We start from the raw sequence: 14,771 nt of genomic DNA on the forward strand, positions 1-14,771 counted from the left end.
TTAAATTGTAGAAGGGTCACCATTTACTTGATCAGTATGGGGTTGATAGCCTTTGTTTTTCTGGCTAAAATCCAGGAATGGATAGGCAACACCAAGCATATTAGGTTTCAAAAACGCTAGATGGATGGTCCTGTGAATGAATCATAAAGTCAGATTGTAAAGTCCCAGTTTCCCCAAATATACAGAAATGTTTAGCTACACCAGGGGTAGGCAACCTTGGCTCTTTTATGACTCGTGGACTTCAACTCCCAGAATTCCTGAGCCAGCATGGCTCAGGAGTTGAAGTCCACGAGTCATAAAAGAGCCAAGGTTGCCTACCCCTGAGCTACACATTGGTTGAATCTTTCCTCCATAAATAATGTTATTTTTGGCAACAAGCACTGTGCTTTAGGCAGCAAGCATTGTGCTTTGGGGTGGTGCATTTGTAACTGGGGAGTTATCAACCCAATCTGAAATGGGCAAATCTTAGCAAAGCTTTAGGAAGCAGCTTACATCCTAAGAAAACCCACCAGAAAATCAAAATGACCTCTCTGCTATTACTATTGTCAACTGAGGATACGGATTTTCGTCGTGCAAAAGTTTTCTAAGCTTTTCTAGAATTGGGTGCTTCCTTTCTGTGTTATTTATTGTAATATTAATAAACAATCTGTGATCAAACACCACTTCTGATCAGTAACAGGGTTCTGATTGCCTTCAGAGTTTATCTCACATTAATTTTGAATTGGGACTACATCCATGGAAACTGCATTTTGCTTCAAGAAGATTCATTCTGTGAGATGATGATATTTGGTGCTTTCAAAAAAATATATGGCCCCTGCTGTCACTTGATGTACGGTTGATGAAAAGTTCTGATTGCTCTTTATTATTTCTTTTGACAGGAAGGTTGCTTTTCCAGGAACAGGCACAAGTCCTCAGCTTGGTCCTACCGTAGAGTTTGGGTGAAATGGAGGCTGCGGGGCATTGAAATTGGACCTCATTGAAATGGCCCTCATAGGCAGGTAAGCAGGCAAGCAATCGTGTCATCTCATGACTCTGCTGCTTAGAAAAAGTGGGACAGCATCTTCACCAAAACGTAGGCCCCTAATGTATGAGCAGAGGAGGATTTGGCAAGCATCTAAGTGTGGTGGCTGGAGATATATAGTCTAGTGCAGGGGTAGGCAACCTTGGCTCTTTTATGACACGTGGACTTCAACTCCCAGAATTCCTGAGCCAGTATGGCTCAGCTTGGAAACCTCTCCCTTTCCCCTCAGCATGGCTGGCTCAGGAATTCTGGGAGTTGAAGTCCACGAGTCATAAAAGAGCCAAGATTGCCTACTCCTGGTCTAGTGGGAGATGCCACCCAGAACAAGATGGAAAGTGTGTGTGTGTAGAGGGGAGGTGAAAAGATCCCAATTGTTTAAATGGATCTCAAAGTATGTAAAAAAGGATTTTTAGAAACGTTTAGAATGCTTAAAGGTTTGGGCAATTTTTGCAAAATCCAAGAATTGTGGTTTCGAGCAAAAATTGTATGAGAAGCATGACATTAATTTGTTCAATGAAGGAGCTCTGCATACATCTAGACATTTGCCCTTCTGCAACTCTTGAATAAGCTATACTAGTTAGCACTACTAACTAAGCTTTTTTATAATGTATGAGGGCTGTTGGGATCTGTAATCTAAGATTATAGATAATGGGGCAGAGAGAAGCTCTTTGGGCTTGAATATCTCATCTGTTTAAATTAGGCAATTTAACAGGCAGCAGTATAGGAGAGCACCCCTCAAGCCAAGAAGGGGTGGCCAAAGTGTAGGGACAGATGTATCAATGTCTTGATTCACCCTTAGGCTAATTGTAGGACAAAAATTGGGCAGGGGGTAGGAATGGAAGACCTCCAAGGTCCCTTCCAACTCTGTTATTCTGTATTCACACCAGCAAGAGATCTCAGTAGCAGCTCTCTTGGGCATTGACACAAGTAAGTGCAGTATTCGTTGGAATTTATTTTCATTTTAAGTTTTATAGGAGAAAGGGAGGAGTAGATAAGCCAAAGTGATTTAATTGAAAAATGTATTGTTAGCTTTCCAGTTGGTCCTCGACTTACGACCACAATTGAGCCCAACATTTCTGTTGCTAAGCAAGACACTTGTTAGGTGAATTTTGCCCCATTTTGTGCCCCATTTTTTTGCCACAGTTGCTAAGTGGACCACTGCAGTTGTTAAGTTAGTAACACGGCTGTTAAGTTAACAGCCTTTGACTTTGCTTGCCAGAATGCCATAAAAAGTAATCATGTAACACTGGGACATTGCAACCGTCATAAATATGAGTCAGCTGCCAAGAGTCTGAATTTTCATCATGTGAACATGGGGATGCTGCAATGGACGTAAGTGTGAAAAACGGTCATAAGTCACTTTTTAAGTGCTGTTGTAACTTCAAATAGTAAATGAACTGTTGCAAATCAAGGACCACCTGTTCTTGAAAGGTATATTCTAACAGAAGTAATCTGGAAAATTATAGTGAAGCACAAAAAATTTGCATAAGACTCTTCAGTGTTATATGTATAGATTTCACGGTGTTTATATTGTTTTTAGAGTTTCCAGGACTTCTAGGGTAAGTTCCTAGTGTTACTATTCAGAAAGTGGCAGAGGGGTAAGGCTAAGAAAATGTTATCCCCAAAACTCATGACTGAAGTCTGGAGGCTAAAGCATATAAGCTAAAGCTGCTGGAATTGGGTATGTCTAGTTTAATGAAGAGAAGGACGAGGGGGGACATGATAGCAGTGTTCCAGTATCTCAGGGGCTGCCACAAAGAAGAGGGAGTCAAGCTATTTTCCAAAGCGCCTGAAGGCAGGACAAGAAGCAACGGATGGAAACTAATCAAGGAGAGAAGCAACCTAGAACTAAGGAGAAACTTCCTTACAGAACAATTAACCAGTGGAACAACCTGCCTCCATAAGCAGTGAATGCTCCAACACTGGAAGTTTTTAAGAAGAGACTGGATGGCCATTTGTCTGAAATGGTATAGGGTTTTCTGCCTGAGCAGGGGGTTGTACCAGATGACCTCCAACGTCCCTTCCAACTTTATTATTATTATTATTACTAGCTGTACCCAGCCACGCGTTGCTGTGGCTCAGTCTGGTAAAAGCGTGTGTTGCTTTTATGTCCAACAGATGGCACTGTTTTTCAAAAAAAGCATGTTTTACCTGTCACAGATTTGACATCTATATAATATAGGTATATAAAAACATGCGCATATTCGAATGCAACGTCGTGTGAAAATTTCAAAGCAATCGGTGAAGAACTTTCGGAGATTTAAGATTTTGAACAAACGAACATTTACATTTTTATATTTATATTTATATTTATATTTATATTTATATTTATATTTATATTTATATTTATATTTATATTTATATTTATATTTATATTTATTATTATTATTATTATTATTATTATTATTATTATTATTATTATTATTATTATTATTATTATTATTATTATTATAGGTAATAAGTGGCAGACCTCTTTGTCAGATTTTTGCTGTTTTCCTCACATGTGAGAGCATAATTGATATTAGGCCTGATTTATTAAATAGTTTCTGCTGGCTCCATTTAAAAACAAATGGCACTTCATTAATTTTGTACACATTGCCTGCATCATGGAAGGCTTTCAAATAAAATAGCAGCTTGGCATAACAGTATCCTCCAAGCCTGGCATCAGAGCTTCCCTCAAGCAGTTTTGTACTCTTGCCAAGTTTTGTGGATTGTGCAAATTGCAAAGCCCAGCAAAATAAGTATGTTTTCCACTGAGTTTTATCTAGAACAGATGACACCAATTGGAAGCTTAAAAAGAAACATACTTTGAATTTATGGAAGTTCATCTTCCTATCTAATCCCCAAGCAACCAACAGACGTTTAGGGTTGGGGAAGTCAAAGAGCCTTGCCTTCACTGCATTTTTAAACCTTTGCTTACTGAAGACAGTGTGCATAAGTAAACTCACGCCAGTGTAGAGCAACCTCATTTAATTTGGCTCTTCCTTCAGCTCAGTGTCCCCACCCCTAAGGTTATCCTGCTTCAACATTTACCAGCAGGAAAGAAGCAAGGCTTACTGGAAATACCAAACTGTTTGTGGCACCTACTACATTTCTACAGGTGAGGAACAGCAACACTTTGAAATGAAAAATATATCCTTGTAGCAGGAAAAATGCACAAAGGCTATCCACTACGATAGCCTTTGTGCATTTTTCCTGCTACAAGGATATATTTTTTCATGAAGAATTTGTGTAAGGCTGATTTATATATATATATTACAGAAGAAAAAGAAAGAGAAAATGGATCACATTTTCTTTAAAATAGTTGATCTCTATTAATTTTCAAAAACCACATGGACCATGCTGTTAAAAAAAAAGCTCAATTTGATATAATCATTTCAAAGACACTATCATTTCAGTATTAACGTTTTAGGTAAAATTGTTAGTTTTAATAAATATGCTTTTTCCATCTCCAAACTAAACAAACAGAGAAATTGAAAATTCACAAATCTGTGGAATACTCAAGTAAATGTTAGTCATACAACCTTCCTTCCAAATGAAGACTTGGTGTCTGTGAACAGAGTGAAACCTCTACTCAAATCAAAAGCACTTTTATAATTCAGTGAATGCTCAAACTGGGCCAGTGAGGTAGAAATGTTAGTCAGGAAAAGCTAACATAGAACTCAAAGCAGAACTATTTGAAAATACATCTTTCAGTGGGATTTAGTTCCTCAAAAGTATGCAGAAAAAGGTATTCTGGAACCTATGACCATGGAAGAAAAGGATAAGATGCGTACAGGAAGAAAAGATCCATAAAACAACAAAGTAATATGTAACACGCTCAGATTTTTAAAATAAATGTATTGTTTATTTTAATTCAAATATTTTAAAAAGGTAGCACTTCTCTTAGTTTATTGGCAATTGATACTTTAATAGGATTAGAATCTTGATATGTTTATTGCTCCAGAAAATGTCTTGCTCTTTGTTAAGATTGATGGTGGATCTGTTCCATGAAAACAATAAACTTCTATATATTGAAATTAATTTTTAAATCAAGTTAATTCTTGCATTTGTGAAGAGATGTGATACATTCTGGAGCTATTTATTTTTCTTTCATGATATGCATAAATAGCATGAAATAAATGATCCAATGATACTTTGCTCAATACGTTTTAAGAGATTAATGTTTAGGAATGACTAGAAGATTTTGCTAAACTGCTTTTCTTTTGTATAATCAATGACAATTATAGTCAGCTAGGGAAGTATATATCTTTTGAGTTAAAATGGATTTCTATTTGACTGCCTTGCTTTCTAAAAAGTCTAAAACAAAATCCAAAATAAATTTGAAATTATACATATAGAAGGAGTGATTTTATTGTATTTTGTTTCCTAATATGCTCAGAGTGTATTAATGTGTCAGGATACAGTTGCCTTATTCTTTAGGTCAGGAGTATTAGCCATAGAAAATGTATGAAATAATATGCAGACTCTGTTCTGTAGAATTTGCACCATACAATCCAAATTACTATAATAGAAACATTAAGCGATGGGAAGAGTTGTATGAGAATCGACCTGCTTCATTTTGACTGGAACAAGCCTCCACTTATAAATGCTTAATGTATATCTGAAAAGCAATAGCAATAGAGCACAACCCAATCTTTGCTCAAGCAGCAACGTTTTTTATATCATCACCTTCCTTTTTTATGTTCATGTTTCCAAAGTCTTCTGTTTTAGAGACTACTTTTCACATGTGCAGGACACCTCGTTTCAGTGTCATCAATCATTGTCAATTATCTTGCAGCCTAAATGACAGTCACTTCAATCTAATACCCTAAAAGGGACCACACGCAGTTAGTGACTATGCATAATGATTGTAAGGAAAATAAAAGGTGTAGCTGTTTAAAAAAAAAAAAAGCAAAGCAGAGGAGTAGCTCAGTGCAAGGGATAAGAAAATATTTAGGTAGGATGGGGTTTCTTTTCCCAGCCAGAAATCACCTCCAATTATTTAACTTCTGATAACTGAATAGTAACAGCACTTTCAACTGAAAGTTCTTTCCAGGTGAGGATAACAATAATTGACAAGAAATCACAAGAGGGTGGCTGGTTTGCTGAAAGCAGACTGTGTTTCAATGAATTTAAAAGTAAGGGACATTTTCAAAGTAGACTAATTTTAAAAAGAAAAAAGACCTGCACCCTCACTTGCCATCCTTTACTCGGTGCTTGCTAACTGATTATCTGATTGGCCTTCAATGAATAATTCTTTGTGTAGACCAATATAGTATCTCTTTTAGAATGTTGCTCAGTGATACTTTATGCATATAGCAGAAGCCACACCTTGGAAGTAATTTGACAAGGACTGAACTTGCACATTCAAAGAAAGGAACAGCTCAGTTAGAAATTCAGAACCACCAAAATGAATGACAAGCATAGGAAATGCAGGGGACTTGAATGTACAGTAGAACATAATGTGCATGAAGTCTTTTTAACCCCTCTTTTGCTACTGCCCAAGAAGGCTGTGCCTCCCTTTCATCTTTGCTTACCTTCTCTGGAGAGATGTTTGAAAGCCACAGTGGAAGCCAGTTCTGCACCATGAACAGCTGCTACTCCAGGACTGTGGTGATGAGCCAAGGGGTTACCTTGGGTCTGCCAGTGGTGATGAGATGGACTTAGGTAGCTCCCTCCTGGCCCTCCATATACAGCAGGTTGGTTTGAGGAGGGATATGCACAAGGGGACAGGAAAGGACTCACCGCTGAGAGCCCAGGAGGGGGCTGCAAAGAAGAAAAAAAATGCATGTGGAAAAATGGGGAGCTGTAGGAAGAGAGGTCATACTCCAGCATGGATTTGCCATTCCTGCTCTGATTCTAATTACATGAATGGGGAAGTAAATTAAATTATCTTTTCAAGTTCACTTCACTTCCAAATAAGGATCTAGAGAATTAAATTAAATTGAAGAGGAATGCGAAAAACCTGCGCAGCAAAACCTGCACTAGAAATTCTTGATCTCGGTTCATGCAGTTCATGATTTCAGTTTGAATAATCACAGAAACTGGTACAAGGAAACATATAGATTGTTATCAAAAAAGGGTAACTTTTATGAAATTACAGAGATAAACATATAAAGAACAGTAACCAGAAGCTGGTCTAGGAGTGTACATGTGTCATTTCCCTCTCTGGCTTACAAAGCAGAGGCTCAGTTGTTGCCAAACTATAATTTATAATGTTTTTAATCTGACATTAGGCGTAATCATTGCTACAATCACATTAAGTACATATAATTTCAATTCAAAGTAGGTGACTTGAGTTGTAAATTAGTCTTTGTTGGGGCCCTCGACCATTGCTTTTTAAAAGCAGCCAAAAGCCCTTGGGAAATGATGCCGTGTTTTTGGTGTAAAGGCAGAAATCAAGTAGGGTTCCATTCCCTCCACTTCAGCCTGGTACCCTCAGCCTGCCCTAATATGAGTTTGCTTTAAAAGGAGAATTAGATTAGAATAATCTAGTGGGATTTTTTTTAATTGCAATTTGTTTTGTTTTACGGATCTTGGTTCTATACCTGTTTACTGCTATTTCAGCCACATAGTTTTCCTTATACAGAGATAATCCCTGCTTTGCTTCTCTTTTTACCTTTCCCCCTTGCCACCCCCCCTCCCCACTTCCTGGCCACAGACACAGACAACCCTGTGCAGCCCTTCCTGCTCTTGAGTTCCCAGGGGGGGCGGACTGTTACCTGGGGGTATTTAATGTCTGCTTCTGCTGCTGATTTGTCAAGTGCATTGACACCATGCCCGGCAGCAGGGAAGGTGGTTCTATTCACACTTGGCCAGTCTTCGAGTTTGGGAGGATAGGCAGAACCATCTGTCCCAGCTAGAACACCTAGGGTGGGAGAGATCGGGGAATATATTAGCAGCTGGAAAAAAGGGTGGCCTGTCTGTCCCAAGACCCACCGGCTCCCTTATGGGAATCCCACATCCACTTCCTGCATGATAACTCACCTTTTCAGAGACCTCTGTTAAACTCTATGAAGTCGCTATAGAGGTCAACAAAAATAACCCATTAGGCTCCAGGGACATTGTCTGGGCCTCACATCAAATCAGAGTGATGTGGGCTTTTTTAAGGATGCAGGTAAAGAGGAATCTCATGCCAAATTGCAGAGGAAAAGATAACACCAAACATTTGCTTTATTAGAGAACTGGAAGGAGGTTCAGTGGCGACCTCTTCTTTCCACCCCCACCCCCATCCCCCAGTGTTTGTTTCCCCCTCTCAATTTTCCCTGAGGCTAAAGGGTTTAATTTTCCCTAAGGCTAAAGGATTTGTATAAGACAGATTTTTGTTTTGCCCATACTGCAATGCCCTAATCTTGTATAAAAAGCTAGCAATAAATTCAATCCAGATTTATTGATGAAAGACTAATTTCCAGCATCGCTGCACTTCAACAAAACATATTAGTGAATGGAGAGGAAGCTGAGCTTTCAGAAGACAGTGTCACAAAATGTCTTATGACCAACCTACACAAGGTAAAACTCAAGGTTGAAACTGAATGCAATATAGAGGTTCTATATAGGAGAGAGGAGACAGTTAAAATTGCAAACAGCTTTTGCCAGCATTTCATTTAAAACATATTTATCCACCTCCATGCCTACTTCATTACATGAACCAGGTTTTTTGGCTCTCATATCATTTAGGAGACTCTCAAGAGAGTGTTATTATAAATGGAAAACAGGATTACAGTGATTTAGATACAAAGATCTTAAATGTCCAAGTGCTTTTGGAGTGAAAATGGGAAGGAGTCTGTGTCTGGCATCCTTTTAATAGAGTTTCAGCACGGTTAAAATTGATTTACAGGAGAAGCTGGTACTGTCTAACCATTCCTTTTTTTTTTTTTTTTAGCAAATTAAACCTAAGTCATGTGAATAGGTTCATTAAATTGTTTGGTTTTTTTTTTACTGTTCAGTCTGAGGATGATGGAACTAATTGCAACACATCCAGATACCACTGGGACTACCAGAATCAAAGACCTGATGGTCGTGCATAAGGATACCTGAAAATCTGTAATCTAAAACACGGGTGGTACTTTTGAAAAAAAAATTACATGACTATCTATTACAAGATGGGTTATTGAGTTATAAAGAAGAACTTTCAAGCCCCTTGCTGGTTTCATTTTGAAGCCGCAAAGTGGAACATTCTCTCCTTCACAAACTTCCCAACAATTAAATTAAATTAAACGACAACTTAAGGTTTCCTAGTAACAAAACAAAGTAGATAACTACAGTCTAAAAATAGAAGACTCTGCAGCCTCCTCTGTCTAAGAGTTTGTGGATAATTGGTATCTCCCGCAATTGTAGAACCCATGAGAAGACAGAAATATGAAATGTAAGTAATAGTATAAAATAGTGTAAAACAACTGAAAGGCCAGTAATAGTATAAAAAGTGGGAAAGAAACCTTCTGTCAGATATTTGATCTTTCAGAAAATAATTGTGATATGAACTTGTTTCTTGAGACCACTTTTTCTTTTCTTTCTATTTTTCTAAAGGGAGAGGGGAGTGTAAGGGCTCAGAGTTTGTGGTTGGCAATCTCTCATCGCTACGAAAATATTTTCCACATTTTTTCATAAGACGTTCAAGATGTCCAGGCCTTTTTTTGCAACAGCAGCCAGAGTTCTGCCTGCCGAAGTTTGTCCTTCCAGGTTGTTATAGCAGCAGCAAAAGCTCCCAGGAAGCAATGAGACACTAAGCAATGAGCAACTATGAAGATGGGATGTGAGAGCCGCTTATTCAGCCCTAATTGGTTTTGAAGCTGTTCAGAGGACTGGGTTCAAAAATCTGAAGAGGTCATCTTCTACCCCAGGCCTACATGGCCCAGGATCATGTCCTCTTATGGGGGAAGCAGCACAGACACACCAAGGACTGTCTTTTAGAATGGCCTGGAGAAGCAGGTCATTGCAAGCTACACCTTTATTCTTAAGGAACACAGCCAGGAGTTCGACAAGCTTAGTAAAATATGTTCTTGAATATCAAAGGCGTACATAGTTTTGTTCAGAGCAGAAATGAACAACAAAATTACCAAGAAATATATGAAATATAATCATGACTAATGCTGGCTTATTTTAGAATGAACATATTCAGAACTGGATTGTTAAGACTTCCTGAGAATTGCAAAACATATGAACCCAGATACACTTGAAATGTCTCCAGTTATAAGCCAAATCTTTTCTTCTGCCTGCAGTGGTGATTGATGTCTTACAATAAAACCTATGAACTTCACAGTATGCATGGCCTGTGGGCATGCTCTAGAAAAAATAATACTAATCAGGGATATTAATCAGAGATATTTCTCAAATTTCTTGAGTAAACGTCATTTGCCTTACACGTGACAATGAGTTTCTATGAATGATAAATATACAATCTCGATGGGGTTTTCAGGAGTTAAGTAATTAGCCACCACACGCCTAGACTCAAAGTTGAGAATCGTGCACATGCATTAGACAAATAGAAACACACATTTTGTATAGTAATAAGCAGTCATTTCCAGAGCCACGGCATTGAAATATAAAATTAAAGAAAATGCAATAAGGATACGCCTGAGTTCTATCAAATCTGCCCACAGTCCTCTTTCTTAATTGAAAATACATTCACAAAAGAGATCTAGAAATTGGTATTATTATTATTGTTTTTTAACCTCCCCTAAGTCGTGGCTCCCGTTCGGCGAATCAGGGACTTGCTTTTCTTTTGTATTCTATAAAGCGCCCCGCCAAACAGGCTGGCGACGCTTACTGAGCCCGCCAGAGACAGCAACTCCGTTCTCTCGGCTGCTGGACGGGGCTGCTTCTACCTGGAGCCCCTCGACGCGCCCCGTTTCCTCCCTGGGCCCCGGGGGGCCGCCTCAGACCCACTCACCGCTTTGCTCCATGAAGGTGCGGATGCCCAGGATGTTGCTGACCGAGTGCGCCGAGGGCCAAGAGCGCGGGAGGCCGACGTGGGCCGCGGAGACGGGAGCTCCTCCGGCGTGGCCGCCCATCTTAGCGGCGGAGGCCGACACGGCGCTGGGGTAAGGGTACTGGTAGATGTGGTTGTAGGGCAGGGCTGGCTGCGGGGCAGGTTGCTTGCCGCCGCCGCCGCTCGCCTCGTAGGGCGCGCCGGGCTGCGAAAGGCTGCCGATCTTGTTCCTCAGGATGCGGCTAATGGAGCTCACCGAAGGCACGTTGTACTTGTCGCAGACGCCGTCGGCCAGCAAGCGGTCCCGGATCTCCCAGGCGAAGATCCCCGGGTCGCCCTGCTTGTAGTCTCGGATGTGCTTCACCACGTTGGGGGTGGTGACGCGGGGCTTGCTCCCGCCGATGGCGCCCGGGAGGATGGAGCCGGTCTCGTTGTAGCGGGCCAAAATCTTGCTCACGCAGCCGTGAGACACCCTCAGCTGCCGGCTGATGTCGCAGGGTCGGATGCCGAGCTGGGCCAGCTCCACGATCCGCAGGCGGATGGCGTTGGGCAGCGGCCTCCCGTTGACGAAGACGCCGCCGAGTTGGTTCACTTCGCCGTACGTTTGCTCTGGAATAGAGGCGGAAGAAGAAGGAGGGAAGCGGGAGCTCTGACTAGAAGGCCGGCCACCGAGGCAGCGCTGCAGCGGGGGGACGGTGGGCCGAGAGGGATCGGGAGGAGGGCGCCGGGGGCCCTTGCCACGCGCCGAGGTCCAGCGAACGGGTCTAGAGAATAGCCTAGGGCGACGGGAATGGACCGAAGGGAGCCAGTTATCTGGATTAGCCCAGAGAGAGAGAGAGGGAGAGATAAGGCGTAACTCGTGGAATTCTCTGGCTATTCCCTTCAAAGGGCAGGGCAATATAGTTTAAATGCTACATGTGCACGGAAAGCTAACCATTAGTAGAAGAAGTCCTATTCCTTTCCAAAAGTTTATAATTGCTTTTTAATTTGAACGTACCGCTTGGATTCTGGTAACCTCTCAACAAAGTTTATTTTACAAGGAATAGCAATTCCCCTCTCAACAAAGTTCATTTTACAAGGAATAGCAATTCCCCTCTCAACAAAGTTCATTTTACAAGGAATAGCAATTCCCCTCTCAACAAAGTTCATTTTACAAGGAATAGCAATTCCCCGTGCTTTCCCATACCAACCCCTACATTCAGGTATATCTGCTGCTTTCACGTTTATAAGTTCTCCAGCAATTTAGTCCATTCATTGGAGGACTTTACTAAGTGGGTGTCAAAACAATATTAACCCCATAGTTTAATATAATGAATCCTCGGGCGTTTAAGAAATTTCAAATCTGTGAGGTTAACCAAAGCCAATGATATTAATGGGTTAGGGAGGGTTCAATGATATTAACCTATGGTTATCTGCGGGGGGGGGGGAGGAAACGATTACATCTGAAATATAGAAATGAATTCCTATCATTGAAAGATAATCGGAAATATATGTGATTCCTTAATAGGTTAAAATAAAAGGTCAGAGTTCCTTCAAGACAACAAAATTGGAAATATCTGAATAGCCAAATCAACGAGTAATCTTTTTTTTTTAATTTGCAGTTAAAAGCACCCTAAAAGATCTGTGGAAAATAATTTAGCCACAATATCTAGCACCATATGAACTAAATATATTTAGAATATATTTAATCAGTCTTATACTGTAAGACGGCAGGCACATTATATTCTTATTTTGAAATACATCTACATCTTAAATCATTCTGAGAAATGGTGTCTTATGTAATATGAATTGTTATAATGGTAATATGAGTGCTGTGTACAATATCTAGATTTATATTAATCTTACTAAGTGGTTAAAAGCAAAAAAAAAAAAAAGGCCCAACTTAGATGAGGTGAGTAAACCTAAGACAGTAAATGGAATCGCAACTGCTAATTGAAATCTCTAGGCCCAGAGAGAGTTTTCTCTGAAAGGAGGAGAAGAGGAGCTCTCCAGAGACCTCTCTCTCTCTCTACCTGATCCGGGGAGAAGCAAGGCTGGACGAAGCGGACTTCCCATCCAAACCAGCTCTGTTTAGCCGCCTCAAGGTTACTGCCGCCCGCGGGCACTCTATCCCGCATGGCCCCCTTCCGCCCCACTTCCTACCGCGGCTGAAAGTGGTGCCTTGCCTGTTCGGGACCAGCCGGCATCCCTTTCCAGCGGCTGGCCCCGGGTCCCTGGGACCGAGGAGGCCGAGGATCCCCCTCCGCCTGCAGCTGCCTCCCTGCCGAGAGCAGCGCGAGACTCCAGACCGCTTCCTCCTCCTCCTCCTCCTCCTCCTCCTCCTCTTCCTTCCAACCCGCCGCCGGAGCGCCTGCCCTTACCCATGGCCGGCGAGAAGAGGCGCCCGCCGATGTCCCTCCGCCCGGCGCATAGAGAGGTGAGCCGAGCTCCCGGGCCAGCTGGGAGTCGAGGCCGGCCCAGACCCGCGCGTGGAGCTGCTGCCGGGAGGGAAGCGGCGGAGCCCGTTTCAGCTCGGCTCAACTTGACGCGTCTCCCACGTCAAGCCCGGAGGTGCCGCCGATGCAGCCCCGGCCCTTCATTGGCTCCTGCCGGCAGTTCCTGGTCCAGCCGGCCTGCAAGGGAGGCCCCGGGAGGTGCTGCGGGGCAGGGCTTGGCTGGGTTCCGCCCCGGCGGGGCTGGCAGCTCAGCCCCTACCAGCTGACTCCAATTCAGAGACCCCGGGCGCCCACGGCCGACGCCCCCCGCCCCAACTTCCCAACACCAGGAGGCCCCTCCGTGGAAGGGAAGGAGGGAGGGAGGGAGGAGTGCTCCCCCTTCTATCTCTTTTTCAACGGGGGGTGTGGGGGGGGGGCTTGAGCAAACTATTGTCCCTTGCGCTTTTCTTCAAGGAGAGAAACAAACTTCAATTTGGTGGAGCCCCGTAGTTGGCGGTCTGGCAAAGTGGCCAAGGCGATCCGTAGCCACCTGCAGGGCAGAGGAACCTCGACGAAAGTCTGCAGCCGCTGCCTCCCAGCCCTCGTCGGATGAAGACAGTAGGAGCTCGCGGTCCAAGTGGAACCCCTTTAGGGTGCACTCTCCTATTCCCATTCATTTCAAAGGGGCTTTGGAAATATCTGGGACAGCAGCCTTTCCTGCAAGGGCGCCCCACCTGTTTCTAAGGTTCCCGAGTTTAAGGTGCGTTGAAGGACACTTCGCCTTAGTTCATTCTTCCCTTCATGGAGGAAAAGGCAAATAGCCCCTTGCCTGGTTCTCGGTCTCCCACCATCCCACCACTCTGCTCCGCTCTTCGGGGACATCCACTCAACACCCTGCAGAGATAAGTGTCCAGCAAGCTACGGAGAGCCAGCCGGAAAAGATACTATCTCTCCATGAGATCAGTTCAGATTTCCTGCCAGATAATGACCGCCAGGTTCCCCACTCCGTGCATTGAAGTCTTACCGACTGCGAGGTTGCAAGTTAAGAATTGCATCCCGGCTCAATTCCATCCGAATAAAGGACGACTTTGATAAGTCTCCAACTTCTTGCCCGTTTTAGTCGTTTCTCACGAGCATCCTCCCAAGCACAATTTAAAAGTCACCTTTCTCCTGGGAAATTATACTTTCCAACTCTTCAGGAAACGTGGATGGAAGGTTATAATCGTCCCCAATGCCACCAGCACCCTGATATTAAACATTTGAAACCTCAAAAAAAATGCATGTTCGTAAAAGCGTAAAGGATTCGGAACTAAGAGCGATGCCCTTTCGAGCAAAATCCCACTAATGCAAGTAGCCCTGGAAGTAATAAGGGTACTTACTGAGAAAAATCATATATCTATACGGCTCCTATTTTTCTAAAGAATCT

The 14,771-nt window shown here is 42.5% G+C and overlaps 1 protein-coding gene across 1 annotated transcript in view; it reads right to left on the reverse strand.

Moving 5' to 3' along the window:
- PAX1 (paired box 1) overlaps nt 1–13,295 on the reverse strand; it is a 116,922-nt gene extending 103,627 nt beyond the window's left edge. The window contains exons 1-4 of the mRNA XM_015827002.1: nt 13,292–13,295; nt 10,893–11,540; nt 7,726–7,871; nt 6,541–6,769 (exon numbers count right to left, since the gene is read on the reverse strand). Of these exons, the coding sequence (XP_015682488.1) occupies nt 6,541–6,769; nt 7,726–7,871; nt 10,893–11,540; nt 13,292–13,295 (1,027 nt within the window). The remainder of the gene's footprint in view (nt 1–6,540; nt 6,770–7,725; nt 7,872–10,892; nt 11,541–13,291) is intronic.
- Nucleotides 13,296–14,771: the final 1,476 nt, after the last annotated feature.

The sequence above is a fragment of the Protobothrops mucrosquamatus genome, unplaced genomic scaffold (assembly GCF_001527695.2).
Source record: "Protobothrops mucrosquamatus isolate PMUCROS unplaced genomic scaffold, P.Mucros_1.0 scaffold_213, whole genome shotgun sequence".
Classification (NCBI taxonomy): Eukaryota; Metazoa; Chordata; class Lepidosauria; order Squamata; family Viperidae; genus Protobothrops; species Protobothrops mucrosquamatus.